This window comes from Microplitis demolitor, chromosome 1, assembly GCF_026212275.2.
Source record: "Microplitis demolitor isolate Queensland-Clemson2020A chromosome 1, iyMicDemo2.1a, whole genome shotgun sequence".
NCBI lineage: Eukaryota > Metazoa > Arthropoda > Insecta > Hymenoptera > Braconidae > Microplitis > Microplitis demolitor.
In genome coordinates this window covers 20,955,263-20,975,423 of record NC_068545.1, presented here as the reverse complement: position 1 = coordinate 20,975,423, position 20,161 = coordinate 20,955,263, and the positions used below count along the sequence as shown (strand labels likewise).

At 31.1% G+C, this 20,161-nt stretch overlaps 3 protein-coding genes across 5 annotated transcripts; 2 read left to right on the top strand and 1 right to left on the bottom strand.

Annotated features, from left to right (window-relative positions):
* Positions 1 to 59: 59 nt before the first annotated feature.
* On the bottom strand, positions 60 to 3,065 carry LOC103571199 (rab GDP dissociation inhibitor alpha). 2 transcript variants are annotated; one of them, XM_008549260.3, is made up of 5 exons: positions 2,785 to 3,065; positions 2,413 to 2,714; positions 1,464 to 1,877; positions 968 to 1,181; positions 60 to 828 (listed from the first exon to the last, which is right to left on the bottom strand). In XM_008549260.3, exons 2-5 carry the CDS (start codon positions 2,571 to 2,573, stop codon positions 289 to 291), a joined length of 1,329 nt encoding a protein of 442 aa, XP_008547482.1. In that variant the 5' UTR covers positions 2,574 to 2,714; positions 2,785 to 3,065; the 3' UTR covers positions 60 to 288. The 2 variants fall into 2 exon arrangements, with proteins under 2 accessions (XP_008547482.1, XP_008547480.1); XM_008549258.3 differs by having other exon boundaries at positions 2,833 to 3,065.
* A 784-nt stretch (positions 3,066 to 3,849) lies between these two features.
* Positions 3,850 to 12,580, top strand: LOC103571200 (phospholipid-transporting ATPase VD). Its single transcript, XM_008549261.3, has 10 exons — positions 3,850 to 4,684; positions 5,255 to 5,854; positions 5,991 to 6,176; positions 6,821 to 7,081; positions 7,534 to 7,809; positions 7,918 to 10,354; positions 10,439 to 10,690; positions 10,775 to 10,879; positions 11,057 to 11,244; positions 11,318 to 12,580. The coding sequence occupies exons 2-10, from the start codon at positions 5,265 to 5,267 to the stop codon at positions 11,577 to 11,579; spliced, it is 4,557 nt and encodes a 1,518-aa protein (XP_008547483.1). The 5' UTR covers positions 3,850 to 4,684; positions 5,255 to 5,264; the 3' UTR covers positions 11,580 to 12,580.
* Positions 12,581 to 13,693: 1,113 nt separating this feature from the next.
* LOC103571201 (bestrophin-4) lies at positions 13,694 to 19,670 on the top strand. 2 transcript variants are annotated; one of them, XM_008549263.3, is made up of 5 exons: positions 13,694 to 13,980; positions 14,873 to 15,874; positions 16,166 to 16,486; positions 16,588 to 17,916; positions 17,987 to 19,670. In XM_008549263.3, exons 2-5 carry the CDS (start codon positions 15,804 to 15,806, stop codon positions 18,372 to 18,374), a joined length of 2,109 nt encoding a protein of 702 aa, XP_008547485.1. In that variant the 5' UTR covers positions 13,694 to 13,980; positions 14,873 to 15,803; the 3' UTR covers positions 18,375 to 19,670. The 2 variants fall into 2 exon arrangements, with proteins under 2 accessions (XP_008547485.1, XP_008547484.1); XM_008549262.3 differs by having other exon boundaries at positions 13,694 to 14,307.
* The last annotated feature ends 491 nt before the right edge of the window (positions 19,671 to 20,161 follow it).

Below are 20,161 nucleotides of genomic sequence, written 5' to 3'. Positions count from 1 at the left end.
ATAATTTCGACATAAATTGCATAACTCACAATAAAAATAAATACACAAATAACCGAAAATTAATTTTTAAAAAATTATATTGTGTATATTCTCCTCGCGATACATTATTGACCTAATATAGGAATCAACATAAAATTTAAACGCATTTATAAAGTGTGTTGTATGCGTGTAAAATATTGTGTTAATTAAATGTAAATGCTTGTCTGGATGTAAGTATGTATGTTTGTATGTATGTACAAGCTTTTTAATCGCGAAATAATTATTTATTTTTAATGCACAAAATATTGACTACAGATCTTCATCACCCAATTCCTGTTTAACTTTTGTGAAATCAAATTCTTCGCCAGTCGCACGTTTAAATATATCAAGTACATCTAAACAGGTGGTTTCAAAGTGTGTTGTTGCATCATAGCTGGCTGATATGAATAATTGGCTGTTGACTCCATCATCAAGAGGCTCCAAGTAATCATTTACAGAAACAAATTTCTGGGAAATAGGTCCCAGTAAATCAAGACCCGGCTTTATTTCTAATTCAGGGTTTGCCGTTTCAACGGTAGTTGAAACCATGGCGATAAACCAACCTTTTGTAGCAACTTGATGCGTGTAAGAGACAAGAGAAACGTAGATGTCAGATTTACGATTAACTTGCTTTTGTGGAATTATGATTTGGGTAGAAAGGGCATCATTTGTATGGGGAATCGGGTGATTCAGTAGGCAGATTGCACGTACGACCTGGCCGACTTTTTTCACTCGGTCAGGCACGTAAGTGGGGTCACAGAATACTTGCTTGCATGTCGCTGTTTCGGTACCGGATCTAACACCTACTACCTAAAGTAAAAAAAAAAAAAAAAAGAAAATGTTATATATATAGTAATGCATTTTAATTACTATTATTATAATTATAGTGCAACTTATTGTGCTACTTTTTAACAAATTAATTTTTAATGATCCAAAAGTGTTTTATTACCTTGCCGTCTTTCATGACGATCTCGTCAATCGGCTTATCGAGCATGTACGTGCCACCATATATGGCGCTGAGCCTTGCGAAACCTTGAGGAAGTTCACCTAAACCATACATGGGATAAAGGTACGGCGATTTACCGTAACGTGCCAAGCTGTCACTGTAAAGTTTAATTCTTCTGACTGTTGTTATGGCCGGCTGTGTAATGTAGTCATCATTTCTGAAAAAATCAAACCAAGATTTATATTAAATGATTATTTTCTAAGTATGAGATGAATAATTTCAATTTTTACTGTTACTTCTGATTTAATACATAAATTTTTTTCTACAAAAAATAATGACAAGTAAATTTCGCAGGCTAATAAAATAAAAAAAAATTTTTTTAATTATTGGTATAGAGGCTGAGAGTTACTGCAGGAAAAAAGAGTAAACAGTAAACTGTACGAAGAAAGAGTAAAATAATAATGAATACAGGGAGAAAAACGGTGAAAGGCACAAGTACCTGTGGAGCGCTAATGCATGACCAGTAAAATCTTGAGTGTTTGCGTCCAAACTAAATTTATTGTACAGTGCGCTCATTGGATTGGTGTGCGGGTCGAACCCGTCAAAAGTTTTAGGATCGTCTTCCTGCATGTTTTGGACCCATGTTAAGAAATTACGGAATCGTCTTTTCTCAAAGAGACCCATCAAATCGCTGGAGAGTGCTTCCTGTTGATCAATCGGTACTTTTGATATCTTTCCCGACTTGTAGACGTAAGAACCTTCAATTGATTTAAATTCAAGGTAACGTGTCACGCCCGTGTGGATCAAAAGCTTCACCAGGAGTCCATTGGCCATAAGGAACTTTGGAATCAGATCGACATTCCAGTCTCGCCCGCGGCCGTACATTTTATCCGGAGCCGGTGCATTGAAGTGTCTAGAAAAAATAATAAACTATATTTTTATCATGAAAAATAATGACTTTAATTACAAGTAATTAGTCAATTAATTGAAAGAGTATGCTTATATAAAAAACTCATGTATATCAAAACTATGAAGGGAGGGAAAATGGTATAATGACAGCATTAGCGGAGGGGATCGTGTATTAAGTGATCATTATGACGTCGTGACATGTCACAATACTCAATACAAGTATTCTACAGCAATTGATAAATTGATAAACTGCTCCAATATAAATAATAACTAATACAAATAAAAAAGAATAAAGTAAAATAATGTATCTTGCAATGATAGTAAATGGGAAATTTTCTGTAGTTATTAAGGCGTATAAAAGTGGAGGGAGAAAGAGAAAATCAATAACACTTGTCACTCAATTTCTCATTCTCTCTCTTTCTTTCTCATTGTTTTATCCACTTGTTACAGCTAAAAATTATAAATTATATACTACGTTACTAAAAAAAACAATAAAACCGTACAATAGTGATGTAAGTAATGATAATAATTGAACTTACGCAAAAAAATCTTCCAGCGGCGTTATTGATGCTGATTCAGCGCCATAGTATTTGTTACGATCTACATGCAAAACTTTTTTTCCACTAACTGATAACATTCCCGATAAAATACATTCTTTTAGTCCTGTACCAAGGACTATAGCGTCATACTCTTCATCCATTGCGTGTTAATTTGATCAACAAAATTCCGTAACCAACAGAAATATTTAATTATAATAATATCGACTTTTTCACCTGCACCACCCGTATGTATTAGATCCGTCTCTTCCTGCGGTCTCTCAGCCCAGCCACGTAGAGATGTTCTGTGTCAAATTTTATTCTCCATTATTATAAATATTTAATATTTATATTATTATAATATATTATTATTACTATTATAAACAACAATTTAAATAATTGTTATTGTTTTCTTGTACTCACGCAATACAATGCCAACTCGTCAAAAATCACACGACAGATGTAGATCTCAACACAGGCACCAAATTTACCTATACATACATACACACAATGTTACATTGTATGTATATATATGTATTATAATAAAAAGGACTTGCGCTGTCTGTTGCTGACCCACACGCCTCTAATTCCCTCTCAGCTAAACTCTACTCACTTTACAGCTTTACAATAACCGATACGATGCTGCTACCATTTTACCAACTCTGCCGCTGGTGGATTAAAAAAAAATTTCTGAAGCCTTTGTATTGGTGGTGCTGATGTCCGCGAATCCGAACAACGAAATTTCATATCATCAGCATCCTGGCTATTTGATTGGTCAGTTTATTAGAACACGTGGCTTACTTTCCTTTTATTATTTACCATAAGTCAACTTTACCATCCGACATCCACTTGCGCATTTTTCAAAAATTTAATTAAATATTTTTAAAAAATGCGCTCATGAATTTCAAAATTTTTTAAATGCCCATTTTTAAAAAATTTAATCTTAATAATTATTTACTCTTTATTATTAATTTTAAATTTGTCGTCTGCTACATTCACTCATAAAATGTCACATAAAATTATTATTTAAAAATTTAAATTTATCACTAATTAATTGTATGCACGCTAATTAACTTTTTATCAAAAAGTAATTAATTATTAATATCAATAATAAATAATAATAATAATAATAATAATAATAATAATAATAATAATAATAATGAGGAAAATTTGTTTAAAAAAAAGTTTGTCGGTTTTTTAAACAGGTGCTGTCATCTGTCAAATGAGATTTGAATTTAATTTGACAACTCTCTCTCTGGTGCCACGAACTCGTACAAGTGCGCGCGCAATTCTTTGAAAAAAAAATTAGTACACGTAAAAACACATTTGATTTACGTGTATTGAGGCCGTGTAAATGTGTATGCGCGTGTACATATTTATATGTTTTTTCATGTGTCAGTGTCCATGTGACATTGGCAACTCAATTGAGTGTATATGAGTAATGGATTATTACAGTGGTGGGTGTGCTACAAGGATGTATGCTTTTTAAAATATTGTTATGTAGTGTGTGTATGTTGAACCACATTAGTCCAGTGATGTCAGTGGTGAGTGCAACGTGTAAACCTGATGTGTCAGGACATTAAATAAGTGACCACTATCTGCAACTTTTACTATTTTTTTTTTATTTTTTTTTCTGATAAGTGTGTACACTAGATAGAGTATTATTGTATTGTGACAATTAATAGTTTGTTAACTTTTTATTACAAATTGTAGATGATGATAAGGTGTGTTATTTTTAAAAAATGTTATTGTACACACGTTGGAATCCCAGATCCCCAGATGATGATGTGATGAGAGAAATGCTTTAAAAAAAACAACAATTATCAGTCGCTTATGGTGCAATAGTATGACTAATATTTACCTTTTTAAATTATTATAACCAAGGTGTACGTACGAGTATGAAGATATATACGTGCAAATATATATATACATATATATTAAATTATTAGTATTTTTATTGGACAATATTGGATACTGTGTACTGGTGGTTTATTTTTGTTTTTCCTCATCTTGGATCAGTGCAGTGGAATGCATTTTATTAATGGACACAACTGTTGCGTCAATAAAATATATATGTCGATATATTTTTCGTGTGCAATATTTATTATTAATTAACCCTGCTGATTGTTGATTGGGGGAGTAGTCAATTTATTTATTTATTTATTTATTTATCTGCTGAGAGAGGTGGAAGTTTTTTTTAGAAAATTTTTTAAAAATAATTGAGCAAGAATCAACAAAAGGACCACGTGGAGGCAGTGCAAGTTCACGAAAAAATGTAAATATAATTTATACTTATTTTTTATATTATTTTACAGTGTAAATAAATTTTACTGCAAATACCTTTATCAATTATCTCAAGACACTGAACACTTATTTAAATAAAAAATATAAATTTTTTTTTCTTTCGATAACATTACCTCGAACTATTAAAAGAAAATAATAATTTTAATAACAATAACAATTTTTTTTTTAGTCATTAAAGTAATTAATGTTTAATTTTTATTACTTAGTTCTTTTTCCTCATAGTTTAACGATAAGCGTTTGCTTTAATGGATTTAGGTTTTTTATGCTTTATCAGAGTTTAGTCTAGAATTCAATGTATAAAACATTTAATAACGAGAGTATATATATGTAGGTTTATATTTGTGAGGAAGAAAAAAAAAATTTTTTTAAAAGAGGTCAAGGAAATTAGTCAGCCCCATTTCTAATTAATTAAATGAACATCACTAAGAATCAGTACAATTGCACTTAGTTTAATTGTTATAAATTAAAAATGAACTATGAATAACATAAAGATTATAATTAATGTCATTGTTTTGTTGTTATTGTGTCTTATTATCTCTAGATGTACAAGCATGTCCGAGAGCAGGATGCAGGTAGAGTACGAGGAGGTAGAGAAAACAGAAGAGGGTTCACTGTACGTGTTCCCCACCGAGCAGGGTCGTGCACCCACTTTAAATCCTACCGCAACAAGATTGCCAGCAATAATGACATCAACTCTGTCATGGGTAAAAGACGTTGTGGAGTCAGAGGAAAGTGGCGATTTGGTAAAAGGCCGACGCTACGCTCCCTCGTTAACGCTGCGTACTCATGCCAGGTCAGCAAGTCATGCTGGAGTACTGGCATCACCACCAGCCGCTTGCCAACAGTCAATGAATCTTTCGGGTCCATTGCCAAATATACCAGTGACCTCTTCTGTAACGGGTGCTATGCGCCCATCTGCGTTAAAAAAACCCGGGCATCAGCGTGCATTCTCACAGGGTCAAGTAGTTGATATTAAAAATCAGTCCTCGGAGGTGACGGGGCACAGCAGAGTCGGCTCGAGAACTGATTTTATATTGCCTCCGGGACATCGTGATGAACCAAGATCAGCATCAATTGGGGTCGGTGGCAATGCTGCTACTAAGACACCATCTTTTCGGGGTCACGCTCGACAAGCTTCTAGGTATGTGCGATACATTAATTTATATTCATGAGCTACACTGCGATAATAAATTCATATTAAGTGCTGATAGCTTTTTATTTATTATTGTTATCATCATTTATTTGTGTTAAATATCATTGTTATTTTTTAATTACAGATCAGAATCTATATACACTATTAGACGTTCTGCAGCTCCACCATTGTGGAGGCGGATCTGTGCCCATTGTTTCGGTTCTTGTAAATCACAAGAAGAATCTCGACTGCGAACTATTGTGCCTAATCACCTCGTACCACTAAAAACGCCATTAGATCAGCATCCTAATGGTGCTCGTGTTGATAACAGGTAATTCAGGCATATTAATTTACTATACCCTATACTTAATATTAAATATTAAATATTCACACGTTAAAATACAATATTTTATTTATTATTATTCTGGCTTGTGCGTGATCTATATTATTACTTATCGCACAAATTACTGCCGACGATAAAAAAAAAATGAGCCGTGATGTACAAACACCTTTTAGCTTTTAGATGACGTATACTTCGTGTTAACATTTAAAAAAAAAGAAAATATCAAATAAATTGTATGATATAAAAATATCGTAATGTTAAACTTTAACATTGACATTGAGGGCAACAAAGCAAACACTTTTTTTTATTTAATTTTGTTTGTTTGTAGTTTGTTGTAGAAAAAAATCAATTTTTATTTAACACGACTGCATTATTGTCGATATTTAGTTTAAATTATTAAACATTAAAGTTGTGTAATCTACGCGGTAGTTAACTGTTGAGTTAAATAGTTTATTTGACAACCAGGAAAAGTGTATAAGGTCATGAAGTTCGATTTTTTGACTTCATGAAAGAACCATCTGCATTACAAAAGTAAACTTTTATCAAATAGACTTGTAACCAAGTACTGTACTTGTTATTAATGTTATTAATAAAGTGGACGTTAATTTATTCAAATTAAAATTTACTTTCAGGGTGCGTACAACCAAGTACACGATTTTAAGTTTCTTGCCACGCAATTTACTGGAGCAATTCCACCGGGTTGCAAATCTTTACTTCATTTTTATTGTTTTGTTGAATTGGGTACCGGCTATTAATGCATTTGGTAAAGAAATAGCCATGATTCCAGTTTTATTTGTTTTGGGAGTTACCGCAATAAAAGACTTTTTCGAAGACCGTCGAAGATTAGCCAGCGATCGACGAGTCAACAACTCAATGTGTCGTGTGTACGTTAGGTGAGTAGGCGTATTTTCTTTTATCGTATACTATTATTATTGACGCGGGTATAGAATACAATATATAGCATGCAATAAAATTTAATCAAGTTCTGAAATTCCTCAAGACTTGTACTAGCGAGTGGTGGTGATCCTTATTGATTCTATGTACAAATAATTATTAATTATTTGATTAACTATTAACTGGATTTTTTATCAGTCAATTTCATCGTTTCGTGCTTTTTTTTCTTTCATTATTTCTAGAGGTACATAGCGTTATATACATGCAAGAGTATTAATAAATCAATATAACCGATAATCTCACGAAAAAATCACTGTTAAAGTTAAAAAATCATGGAACAATGGAAAAAAATTTTTTAAAATATTTTATTTTTATTTATTTATTCATATTTGATTCTTTATTATCAATGAATAATCAGGAAAAAAAAATTGATAAAAAATTTTTGTTGCAGTGAATTTGACCGATACGCAAAGGTTGCTTGGAAAGATATAAAAGTTGGCGATATCGTACATCTGTCAAACAATGAAGTTGTGCCAGCAGATATTCTGTTGCTTCGAAGCAGCGATCCTCAAGGTTTTGCATTTTTGGACACATGCAATCTTGACGGCGAGACGAATCTTAAGCAACGTCAAGTAGTAAGGGGTTTTTTAAATCACCAAAATTCGTTTCAACCTTCGAAATTTCGGTCTGTTATTGAAATTGATGCACCGACAACTAAGATTTATAGGTATAGAAAATTGATTGCGATAACAATTTATCTGTAACTTGTCATGCTTTTGTTTTATTTTATAAATCGAGTGTTTGCTCTATTTATTTAAAAAAAAAAACTTTGCAGATTTTATGGAGCAGTAGTACATCCAGATGGTTCTAGAGTGTCGGTTACAACAGAAAATCTATTGCTACGAGAATGTTTGTTGAAAAATACAGACTTTGTCGAAGGTATTGTCGTCTATGCGGGTCATGAGACCAAAGCGATGTTGAACAACGGAGGGCCGAGATACAAACGGTCGCGGCTGGAAAGAAAAATGAATACGGATATAATATGGTGTGTTGTAATTCTCTTGATTCTATGTGTCATCGGAGCTGTTGGTTGTCGTGTTTGGCTATCAATAATCAGCAGTGACGTGGCCTCGACAATATCAATACCATTTTTATCAATATTCCGCAGTTCTATTTTTGAAGGAGTTATTTCATTCGGTACTTTTATTATTATCTTACAAGTTATGATACCTTTAAGTTTATACGTAACAATGGAAATGGCTAAAGTCGGTCAAGTTTATCATATCGGACATGATGTCGGTCTTTTTGATGAAGAAACCCAACAAAAAACAGAGTGCCGTGCTCTAAATATAACTGAAGAATTGGGACAAATTCAGTATGTATTTTCAGATAAAACAGGAACTCTTACTGAAAATAAAATGATATTTCGACGATGTACGATCGGCGATGGGTATGATTATCACCATGAGGGTGAAGATGAAAATATATCAGTATGCACGCGATTAAAAGAAGATTTACTGATAGGAAACACCCGGCATCGGCTTCAAGAGTTTTTAATTCTTCTCGCCATTTGCAATACCGTTGTTGTAAATACTACGCCTCATTATGATTCAATGAATTCAAATGGCACAGTCGAAGAAGAGCCCGCCGAGTCCAACGAAGTGTCGGTAATGAGATACAAAAGATTAAAAAGATTAGAGTTATCGAATACGCCGGCATCGTCATCGTCATTACCATCGCCAACACTCGCATCGTCGCAACCACAAACTCCTCTGTCAACGATGATGCCATTATCAGCACTGCCTCTATCTACCTCGTTTAACGATTTTAATCACGATAATACAGCAACAACGATATCCACATCATCATTAAGACTTGAAAGGTCATTGTCTTTAAATGTACCGAATAAAATATTCCGACGTAAATTATTAAATATTGCAACGATATCCGGAATGCTATTACGTAAGCACTCGCCGATTGATGAAGAAGTTAAATATGACAGTAATAATTCATTGTCAAATACCGACGCCCAAGCTATCTATGGTTATCAAGCTGATTTACAGCCACGTATCTACGAAGCCGAGAGTCCCGATGAATTAGCGCTCGTTCATGCTGCCAAAGCTTATAATATTAGATTGATTAATAGGACATCCAAGAGTGTTGTTATATCACTGCCAAATAAATCAACACTTACCTACGAAATATTACAGGTGTTACCATTTGATTCAACTAGAAAATGTATGTCTGTTGTTGTACGTCATCCGCTTACTAATGAAATAATATTGTATACAAAAGGAGCTGATTCAACGATATTGTCATCATTGGCTGAAGGTGCTGAAACAAATAATGACGAATCATCAGCCAATGTCTTAAAAATACGTCAACAATTATATACGTACGGTCGACAAGGTTTACGAACTCTTGCAATGGGTAAACGAGCATTGACAGAAAGTGAATTTGAATCATGGAAACAGAAATACATTGAAGCTGAATTGTCAACAAGTGAAAATCGTGAAAAAAAATTACGGGAATGTTATTCACTTATTGAGTCAAATTTAAAATTAGTTGGAGCTACGGGAATTGAGGATAAACTACAAGAAGGTGTACCTGAGGCAATCGCCACTCTTATAAATGCAGGAATAGTTGTGTGGGTATTGACTGGTGACAAACCAGAGACTGCTGTCAATATCGCATACTCAGCGAGACTTTTTTCTCCGACGATGCAGCTACTGAGGCTGCACGCAAGATCTAAAACGATGACGGAAACTTTGATCCGGGGGTTTTTGGATACCATTCATGTTAATGAAGACGATTCAATTGGCGGATCAGAACTTCAGCACCAGCAACAAAAACGAGCTCTCGTGGTCGACGGGAAAACTCTTACATTTATTTTAGACCCTAGATCAGGACTCACAGCTCCGTTTTTGGAACTCACGCAAAATTGTTCTAGCGTATTAGCTTGTCGCGCTACGCCACTGCAAAAAGCTTATATAGTTAAAATTGTTAAGGATAAATTGTCTGTACGGACATTAGCAATAGGTGACGGTGCCAATGATGTGAGTATGATTCAGACGGCTGATGTTGGTGTCGGAATCTCTGGCAGAGAAGGAACCCAAGCTGTGATGGCTTCAGATTTTGCTATTGCAAGATTTCCCATGCTCGCACGGTTGCTTCTTCTACATGGGCACTGGTGTTATGACAGGCTGGCTCGAATGATTCTTTATTTTTTTTACAAAAATGCGATGTTTGTTTTTCTCATCTTCTGGTATCAAGTGCGTATACTATACAAATAAATACTCGATGCTATTTATTTAATCATAAATTATCATTTTCATCAATGTAAATTTATGTTACAGTTTTACTGCGGGTTTTCTGGAGCTGTGATGATTGATCAAGTGTACCTGATGCTATATAATTTACTATTTACCTCACTGCCGCCTTTGGCGATTGGAGTTTACGATAAAATAGCTCCGGCAAATATTTTATTATCATATCCAGAACTTTACGCTCGAGGAAGACTTGGACTTATTTATAAATCTCATTCATTTTGGTTAACCACCGCCGATGCACTTTATCAAAGTATCGTTATTTTCTTTGTAACGGAAGCGGTAAAATTATTATTCTATGTCACCATTATGATACTCAACTACATACGATTGATGATTAAAATTTTTATTTTATTTTATCCACAGGCTTACCATGATTCTGAAATAGATATCTGGGAGTTCGGAACAACAATAACTACCTCTTGTATAATTGTTATGCTTATTCAAGCGTCATTAGAATTTAAATCTTGGGTGAATATTTTATTTATTTTTATGGTCATTCTCAGACTTTCGCATTTTCAAATTTTGTAGGCTAAAATTTATTCAACAAATTTTCGTTTAACTTCTAATTCATTTCAATTACAAGTAATTTTTTTTAAAAATCTAAATCTCTTCGAAATTTAACGATTATTTTTTTTTCTATTCCAGACAATCATTCATGTGGCTACAATTTTGGGTTCACTAGGAATTTTTTTCGGATTTGCTCTTATATACAACATTGCCTTTGTAAATTTAATGGGTTTACCTGGTTCATACTGGATAATGCCAAAAGCCATTACACGACATACGTTTTGGCTAACAGTAATACTTATTTCAGTGCTTGCTATTTTACCGAGGTAAAGATCAAATTAAACACTTTAATAATTATTGAATTACTAGATTTATCAACTCTTTCTTTTTTTTTGACAGATTTGTATGTATAATATTGAAGAACACAGTCGCTCCGGATATGGTACTTCGAGCAAAACTTCAATCTAAAATGAAGCACAACATTACAACAACTACAACAATGCTTACATCTGCTACAATGAGAACTCAGAGTAATCATAGTCGTCTGTCAGATGGAAACAGTATATTCGCGAGTTGTTCACGTTCGTCACAGCATACGACACCGAAATCGGAAATTCAACCAGAAACAATAAACAATTCACTGACGACAATCGTTGCATAATTTACTTAAAGGATAAAGTTAAATAATTTTTAAGCAACACCATTGCTAATTTAATAATTAAACCAATTTATATATAAATATTTATTTTTATCTATTAGTTTTAAAGCATCGACCAATTATACTTATATTAAGACTTCTCGAGCGCTAAAAAAAATTTTTTATTTTGATATATAAATAAAAAAGTTATTGGTGCTAAAATTATTATTAAATATATTTTATTTAGCGCTCGAGAAAAACCAACTAATTTTACTGTTTATCTTTTTAATTTAATTATCTATTTATAAAAAAAAATTATTATTATTATTATTATTGTTATTGTATTAAATTAAATATCATATAGACAACATAATGTCAATGAAAAGTTTTCATTTATGACGTAATAGTAAGTAAGATAAAGATTTATACGAAAGAAAATTGCTATGATTATTTTTAATATAATTATTTGATGTTTTTTCTGTTAATATTATTATTGATATTGTTATATTTATAACTCATTGTTTAAATGCAATCATGTCACTTTCATCAATATTACATAAATGATTAATTAATATTGATCGATATATATTAAAAAAAATAAAACAATGATAATAAGTAATAAAAAGTGGCCTTGTAATTGCGGTCTACAATTAATTGCATTTATTGGCTGTGACTATTGTTATGTGCAGGGGACCAAGTATTTTATTAATAAATAAAATTTTAATAATAAAATAAAATATCAAATGGGCACATCTGCCTTGCTATAGAGAAATATATGTAGAAAAAGAAATATATATGTGTTCGAGCCAAAAGTGGGATTGATAAAGTCGCTTAAATAGTAATTATTAGAAAATGTACACTGCGTAATTAAAGAAATAAATTAGAGATCAACGGTTACCGTAAAATATCTCTGTTAGTTAATTATATACATATGTATGTATCTATTTTTTTGTAAAACATTAATATATATTTAATATAATTATAATATAGCAAAAATAAATAAGATGATTAATGTGATTTATAATTGAATAAAATAAATAAATGTATGATAGTGTATAAAGAAAAAAGTAGTTTGTATTTTTTATTTATGTTAGTTAATATTTTTATGACAATATATACGAATATTTGTTTTAGTTGTAATTGTTTGTAAATTTTATAATCGTCACTTTAAAAAAATTAATCTTTTAGCTACAGCAGATACCCAGACACATGCCCATGCACATGCCCATACCCATGGGTCTGAGCAGTTCCAGGTCTCTAATAATTTTTTCCCTTCAGTATTTTCTATCATTTTACTTTAAGCGAGTCACGGAAATGATGTCGGATCGTAATCAAAAGGAAATATGAGAAAAAAATATGAAATGGACTTATAGAGCAGAAGACATCGACAGGGTTCTGTCGAAAGTTTTAGAATATGAAATTGGTATGCAAATCAAAAAATTTATGTTCAATCATAAATAAATTAAACATCATATTAATATCTCTAAAATAATTAATTACCATAACTTGAAATAAAGTTGATTGGCATTAATATATTTTATAAAAAAATAAATAGAAAGCTTATAGTTACTGATTATCATTGACCAATTTTTATTCATTCTCAAGCTTGTCGGTTATATTTATTAGATCAACTCGTGTATCAATTACTCATATGACTCATTAGTAATCAACACGCGTAATCGCACATATAAATAAAATAATCGTAAGTTAAAATGAAAGACCCAATTATTTACATTTTATTTAATCAACCAAACTTCTTTCAACTTTTTAAAATCCAAACTCACCTAAACAATTTTCTAATCAAAATGACTTTTTCAGGCGGGAAAAAAAGAACTGAAATTTCCCATGACTCCCAGGGTCAACATCTGTATCTCATATTTACATAAAAAAACTTGGCTTTGAGACAAAAAAACTTGTCTCTTCTTTAAAATGACATCTTAAAGTTGTCTCCTACTTGGATACTTAGTAACGTTTGAAATACGCGCCATTGAAATAAAAGCGCGGGTCTTTCTCTTTGATACAAAAATCAGCTGCGCAGAACACACGTGATTGATAAAACACATTGATAATAATAACAAAATATATCATAGCCTTTTGTTGTGGAATACCAATCACGTATTCTTAGAAGCAATGCGGTAGTATACGTACCCACACAAACTTGACATCCTCTCTCTTTCTTTCTTTACCCACTCACTACACACATATATCTCATACCTACTAGTCACATATGTATGTTATATATTTATACATAGCAATTGAAATTTCTGCAGTCCGTTACTGCCCTCGGCTGAGACTCATAGTTTGCCAGCGATCGTCGTCACCTGACACGCTGTCTGGCCTGACACAATATCAACTTATGTTATATATATATTTCACATGTTTTGGGTTATACCTTGTGTTTAATAATAATGTATAGCAGAAAAAAGTAAGTAGTGTGTCTGGTTTACGTAATTGTCTGTACACAGTATTAAAATACATGTGTATCATTTTTTTTTTAAATTATTTCACATGACAACCGCTAAAATATCATATGATATGATATGAGTAAATATATAACTATCATTAAACATAAATTCAAGTTTCTGTGTCAATCGACAGCGACAACGCTTATCTTTTCATCACATATAAAATGATTGCTACAGTGTCTATGTTATTTTATTTAAAGTCATAAAGATAAAATTCATTTGTTAAAATGACTTGATAGCTTAACAGTATTACGGCCTAAATATTTTCTGGGAACAACAACAAATAAGTAAGTTTATTATTTTATTAATTTGTTGCCATAGAAATTTATAAGTTTGCTCTAGAACTATAATATTTTTTTTTCATTGTTATTTTTTTTTGTCTATTACTAGAGTTTTTGCAATCGATTGACATAATAACACAAATTTTAATGCATCATTATAATTATTTATAGTATGCAGAAAAAAATGAGTGTGAATGTGACTGACAAGTGGGAATTTTTTGAATTTTTGAGTAAATAAAATTTATATGGATTAGAAAAATAAAAATGCGTATTCAGATCAATGAAAAATTAGTACGCGCATTTTTTTAAATTTCATTATTTTAATTAATTTTTGAATTGTCTCTGCTAAATTCACACTCATGAAAAAAATGATTTCTTCACGCGTTATATTTTTCATTTTGAATTTAAAACAAAATTTTTTAGCACCAGAAATTTTTTATCGTAAGAAAATCTTTTCTTCTATTTATTTAGAACAATTTAAAATTTTTTGCACCAAGAAATCATTTTTTTCTGTGTAATTTTCATGTTAAGAATTTAATTTAATTAGTTTTATTTTATTTTTATTTTTTAGAACTTGTTGAAGATCTTTGCTAGCACGAGACTATTTATTGTCTCAAGATAAATCATGTGAAGGAATTCTTGGATTTATGACAAATAATAATGTATACCCGTTTTGTGTGTTTAATAATAAATTTTAAACCAATATGTACAGATATATATTAGTATTGTACGTCGTATCGAAGAATACTTGGGCGACAGGTAGCAAGTAGGGCGATGAAAAGAGTAAAAAGTGCCAGATATAAATTGAGCTTCTTCAAGAGAAGAATCATTGTGCAACTATTGGATCATTATATGTGTGATTATTATCATAAATAATTAGCAAATACAAGAAATAATCATACACTTAAAGGATACTCTGTCATTATCGTCAGCCTTGTTTGTTTACTTTTCCGAGACACGGTACGAGAATAGATAAAAATAATAAAACCAGTATTACTACATTTATCAAGACAAATAAAATGTATTATATATGTATGTATATCAAAGGATGATAAAATATTAAGTTTTAAAAATATATCGATGAAAATTTTGCAAGCATCGATGATTCAAGTTACCTTGCAGAGTAAATTGATTGATAGATATCAAGTCACGTGTTCGTGCTGAGTGTAATTGCATGATATGAATAAAAAATAATGGCTGTTGATATATCTTCCAACGGTAGTAATATATATATCCATTAAAAAAAAATACTTTGTCAATGGAAAAATAATTCTGCAAGTTCATACCAATGAGCGATCAATTTTTAATTAATAACTTGTTATGATATTTAATTATAAGAATTTATTTTTATTTATTGATTATTGATAAATTGATATTGTGATATTTAAATTATATGAAGACAATAAATGTCAATATTACAACAAAATCATTGTGAAAAAAGATAAGAGTCGATATTGATTTTAAAAATTTTATTAAAGTTATAAAGCTTTTGTCAATTCAAAATGACAGTGACTTACACAGCTGAAGTCGCTACCTGTAGAGGCCTAGGATGCTTTCTTAAACTTTTGCTCAGGTAAATAAATTACTTACGTAAAGTATTGATATTTAATTCTTAGAAATATAAATTGTGTCAGTTTCGCATGTAATAATTTTTTTAAACTGATCAATTTAATCAATCTAATAGCACAATTATTTTGAATGATTTTCTTAGGATTCTTGTCTAGTAATTTAGCCTTCATAATCATTAATTAAAATTATACATATGTTTCTGCGTATATATATTTTTAGCGATTAAAGTCTTCGTGTTTACAATTTAACAACAAGTGAAACTAATTAACTGTAATAATGATTTGTTTTATTACAGATGGCGAGCTAGTATTTACAAGCTTGTTTACATAGATCTTTTGCTTTTTCTGATAATATACTATACGCTATCAATAATTTATCGATTCGCACTTAATGAAGATGGAAAGAGGAAATTTGAATCAGTGGTTGCATATTGCAATGAATACAGTGATCTCATACCGTTGTCATTTATACTTGGTTTTTATGTGAGTATTGTCATGACCAGATGGTGGAATCAATACACAGCAATTCCGTGGCCTGACTCAATTGCTGTCTTTGTATCGGCTACCATTCACGGTAACGATGAGAGAGGAAGACTTATGAGACGTACAATTGTAAGGTATGTTAGAAATGAAAAGAAATTGCGTAAAATAATAATTGCAAGTTGTTTGCAATGTAATTTGTACTGACAATACTAATTTAAATTTGAATATTTTACAGGTATGTGTGCGTATGTCTGACTCTAGTCCTTTCAAATATATCACCGAGAGTTAAAAAACGTTTTCCAACACTCGATCACTTTGTCGATGCTGGTCTTTTGTTGGAAAATGAGCTCACGATATTTCAAAGTTTGAATATTAAATTTCCCAAGCCGAGCAAACACTGGCTTCCAATAGTATGGGCTTCGAGTATCGTGACACGAGCAAGAAAGGAAGGACGTATTCGTGATGACTTTGCTGTTAAAACGCTTATTGATGAATTAAATAAATTCCGTGGCAATTGCGGAAGTTTGATTCATTATGATACTATTTCAGTGCCGCTTGTTTACACGCAAGTAGTTACTATTGCCGTTTATTCGTATTTTCTAACAACTGTAATGGGTCGTCAGTGGGTTGAAAGCGCTAATTCAAAACAAAAGCTGTCAAATATTTCAAATATTGATCTCTATTTTCCATTTTTCACAACATTACAATTTTTTTTCTACATGGGCTGGCTCAAAGTCGCGGAGACTTTGATAAATCCATTTGGCGAAGATGATGATGATTTCGAGGTCAACTGGATTGTTGATAGAAATCTACAAGTTAGTTATTTAATTGTCGATGAAATGCATCATGATCATCCGGAACTGATTCGTGACCAGTATTGGGACGAAGTATTTCCTACCGAATTGCCTTATACAGCAGCAGCTGAACCATTCCGTGAGGAACATCCGGTACCATCAACCGCTGGTATTCAATTATCAGCAGCTCAACAAGAATTACAACCGTCCTCAGTACGAATTGATGAAATGAATCCACCCTCTGATTTACCTTACACTAAATTCCGTACTGATGTAGCAGATGATGCTGTGTCGGGAATACATTTTATGTCTGATGGAAAAATATCTAGGAGTGCCAGCAGAGTAAGTTCACGTGAACGTACTTTTAATGGTGGCGGCTCAACGCCAAGTAATATCGGAGGTTCGTTGACTCGAGTCAACAGTGTAACCAGTATTTTGCGGAGATTATTTAGTAAAGAAGACAGACCAGACGGTGGAGCTAAAACACCCGGTAGAATTCCAAATTCAAGTTCATCTGCTTCATTGCAAAATCGTGTAAGCGGTGCAGGTGCTGGAGGTTCCACGAGAATTGGAGTTATTGAAGAAGTCGATGAACAGATGACCATTCAGTCAATACGTCCCGGAGATCCACGTCCTCATGTCCAAAGTATTTTTCCTCAAGGCCCACCACCACCCAGTGCTCCTGTTGATGTTCCGAGTTATAAAAATCGTAATAATGATTTATTGTCAATTAGCGCACCTGTCGGAGGTGCAAGAGCGCATTACACTAGGTAAATTTATAAATGTTTATAATTATAAAATAATAAATATTAATAATAAAATATATTTTAATTATTTTAGACCTCAAGTCTCTGTGAACAATTCAATTGGATCACGAGTAGAAGGCAGTCCGGCATCAGATATCCAGATTGATAATCCAGAAGGAAATCTGGAAGAACAACAGCAGGACAACATAAGCTTACGTTCATTGTCCTCGTCGCAGGGTAGTCAAAATTTTTCAAACTCCGACGACGACTTTACGCGACTTAAAACCGAACGAATTAGACAGCGTAGGGACAAGGCAATGAGAAAACTTGTAAAAAGTATTGGTAGCAGTAGACAAGCAATTGCTGGCTCAAATGCTAGATCTTCTTTAGAACTTGATGGCGAGACATTACTACTTACAGAATTAGCTGAGGCTTCTAAAATCGCTTTTAGTTCTTCATCTAGTAAACCAGAAAATGTCTGAGCTATTAATTTTAATCACAGACAATCTATCATACTAGATTCATAGATAATTAATTAAAATTTTACAACTCTTTATACGAAAGCAATTTAGGAAAATTATATTTATACATATTTAAAGCACAAATATTTATTTTTTAATATACTTTTTGGATTGTTAGAATTTTCTGTTATATTTTAGCTGTTTAATAGAATATTTTTTAAAACTACAGACGGTTAAATAATACGCGCAGTAAAAGCTAATGTGTTATTAAAGCTCACTATTGTTACGTATGTTATCAGTGACCTTTTTTTTTAAAGACACGATAGTATAATAGTAGGGATAATATTAATTAATTAAACTTAATTAATTTAAATACACTGTAGAACATTAGGAGTGACATAGATTTTATTTAAATCCGTATTCACTCCGATTCGGACTTACAATATTAAAATAAATTCCCTTTCGTAATGAATTTTACTCCAAGGCTATCAGATATTCACTCCGCAATTTTTTTTACAGTGTAATTATTATACTTTTAATTTTATATATTGGCTAATTTTTGAAATTTGTTTATAAATTTAAAAATTTTTATTTTATCGTAAGGATAAATCTCGACTCGTATTAATTAATAGTATAAAAAAAATTTAATAAATTGTTAATTATTTGATAAATAGGAAGAAAAAAAAATATGGTCCTGAAGTTAGTAAAAAATTAATAATTTTCCGATTTTTTTTTCAATAAGTGTTACAAAAAAAATACTAAAAAATTGCACATGTAGAAAATTAAAAAAACTATAGGTGCAATTTTTTTTTCTTAATTTATCGTTTAAAAAAAAAATTCAAAAATTATTAGACATCGGCTAACTTCAGTATCATAAAAAATTAAATGAATTTAGTAATTGTCTTCATGAATTATTTTAAGTCTTTCAAATGTAATAACATTCCAAAAGACGGAGAAATAAGCTGATGGTGCTTTTCACAACGATAGTATTTTATTACATATATGTAATATATGTTATTTTTGTAATATCTGTTACATTTGCTATAAAATATTGTTGTACAAACTCACGTTAAAATAAGTATATATTTACACTACTATTTTATTGTGCCTATTTCTATTTAAAATAAAGTACACCAGCAATAGAAGTGATTTAAATTAAACAATCTAAGTGTAAATATTAATAATTAAATTTTTAAATTATTTATAAACTTTTAAACTTGTAAAAAAATTATTGTTCATTTTATTTATTTGTACTGTCGTCTTATTAATGTCTTCGTTTGTTTTATATTTTTATTTACATAACAGCTGTCTTAAAAAGAGGATTTATAATTGTCAATCTCGATTAAAATTATTTGTTTTTATTTATAAATATATATTCATTTCGTTTACCATATAAATTAATTATCTTATAAGTATTGTTTTTTTTTTTTTATAATTAAATTTATTATATCTAAATGTAAATAAGTAAAAAATGACGTAAATAAATTTCATACTTGCAGTCTTAAAACAAATATTTATTTTAAAAATTTTCTTACAGCATTAAAATAACATTAAATGAATATTTCAAGTGATATTAATTTATATATACGAGTTTTTTTTTATCAATGCAAAATTACAATAAATAATTTGAAATAACAATTTGTTATTTTTGTATTTTTTTACATAAAAATATATAACCAATCACAATTTTAAATTCTTTTTCAATTGAATTCTATAAGAATATGACATGTCAAAGGTACATTTGAAATCATGGTGCTAAAAGTAGCTGACATTTGCAATTTTAATGTTTTTGATTACCAACTTAACTA

Coding starts and splice junctions, on each gene's coding strand:
- LOC103571199 (XM_008549260.3), bottom strand. CDS start 2,573: ATGGATGAAGAGTATGACGCTATAGTCCTTGGTACAGGACTAAAAGAA. Junction 1,878..2,412: donor CCGCTGGAAGATTTTTTTGC/GTAAGTTCAATT, acceptor TATTTTTTCTAG/ACACTTCAATGCACCGGCTC. Junction 829..967: donor TCGTCATGAAAGACGGCAAG/GTAATAAAACAC, acceptor TTTTTACTTTAG/GTAGTAGGTGTTAGATCCGG.
- LOC103571200 (XM_008549261.3), top strand. CDS start 5,265: ATGTCCGAGAGCAGGATGCAGGTAGAGTACGAGGAGGTAGAGAAAACA. Junction 6,177..6,820: donor GGTGCTCGTGTTGATAACAG/GTAATTCAGGCA, acceptor ATTTACTTTCAG/GGTGCGTACAACCAAGTACA. Junction 7,082..7,533: donor ATGTGTCGTGTGTACGTTAG/GTGAGTAGGCGT, acceptor TTTTTGTTGCAG/TGAATTTGACCGATACGCAA.
- LOC103571201 (XM_008549263.3), top strand. CDS start 15,804: ATGACAGTGACTTACACAGCTGAAGTCGCTACCTGTAGAGGCCTAGGA. Junction 15,875..16,165: donor TTTCTTAAACTTTTGCTCAG/GTAAATAAATTA, acceptor GTTTTATTACAG/ATGGCGAGCTAGTATTTACA. Junction 17,917..17,986: donor GCAAGAGCGCATTACACTAG/GTAAATTTATAA, acceptor TAATTATTTTAG/ACCTCAAGTCTCTGTGAACA.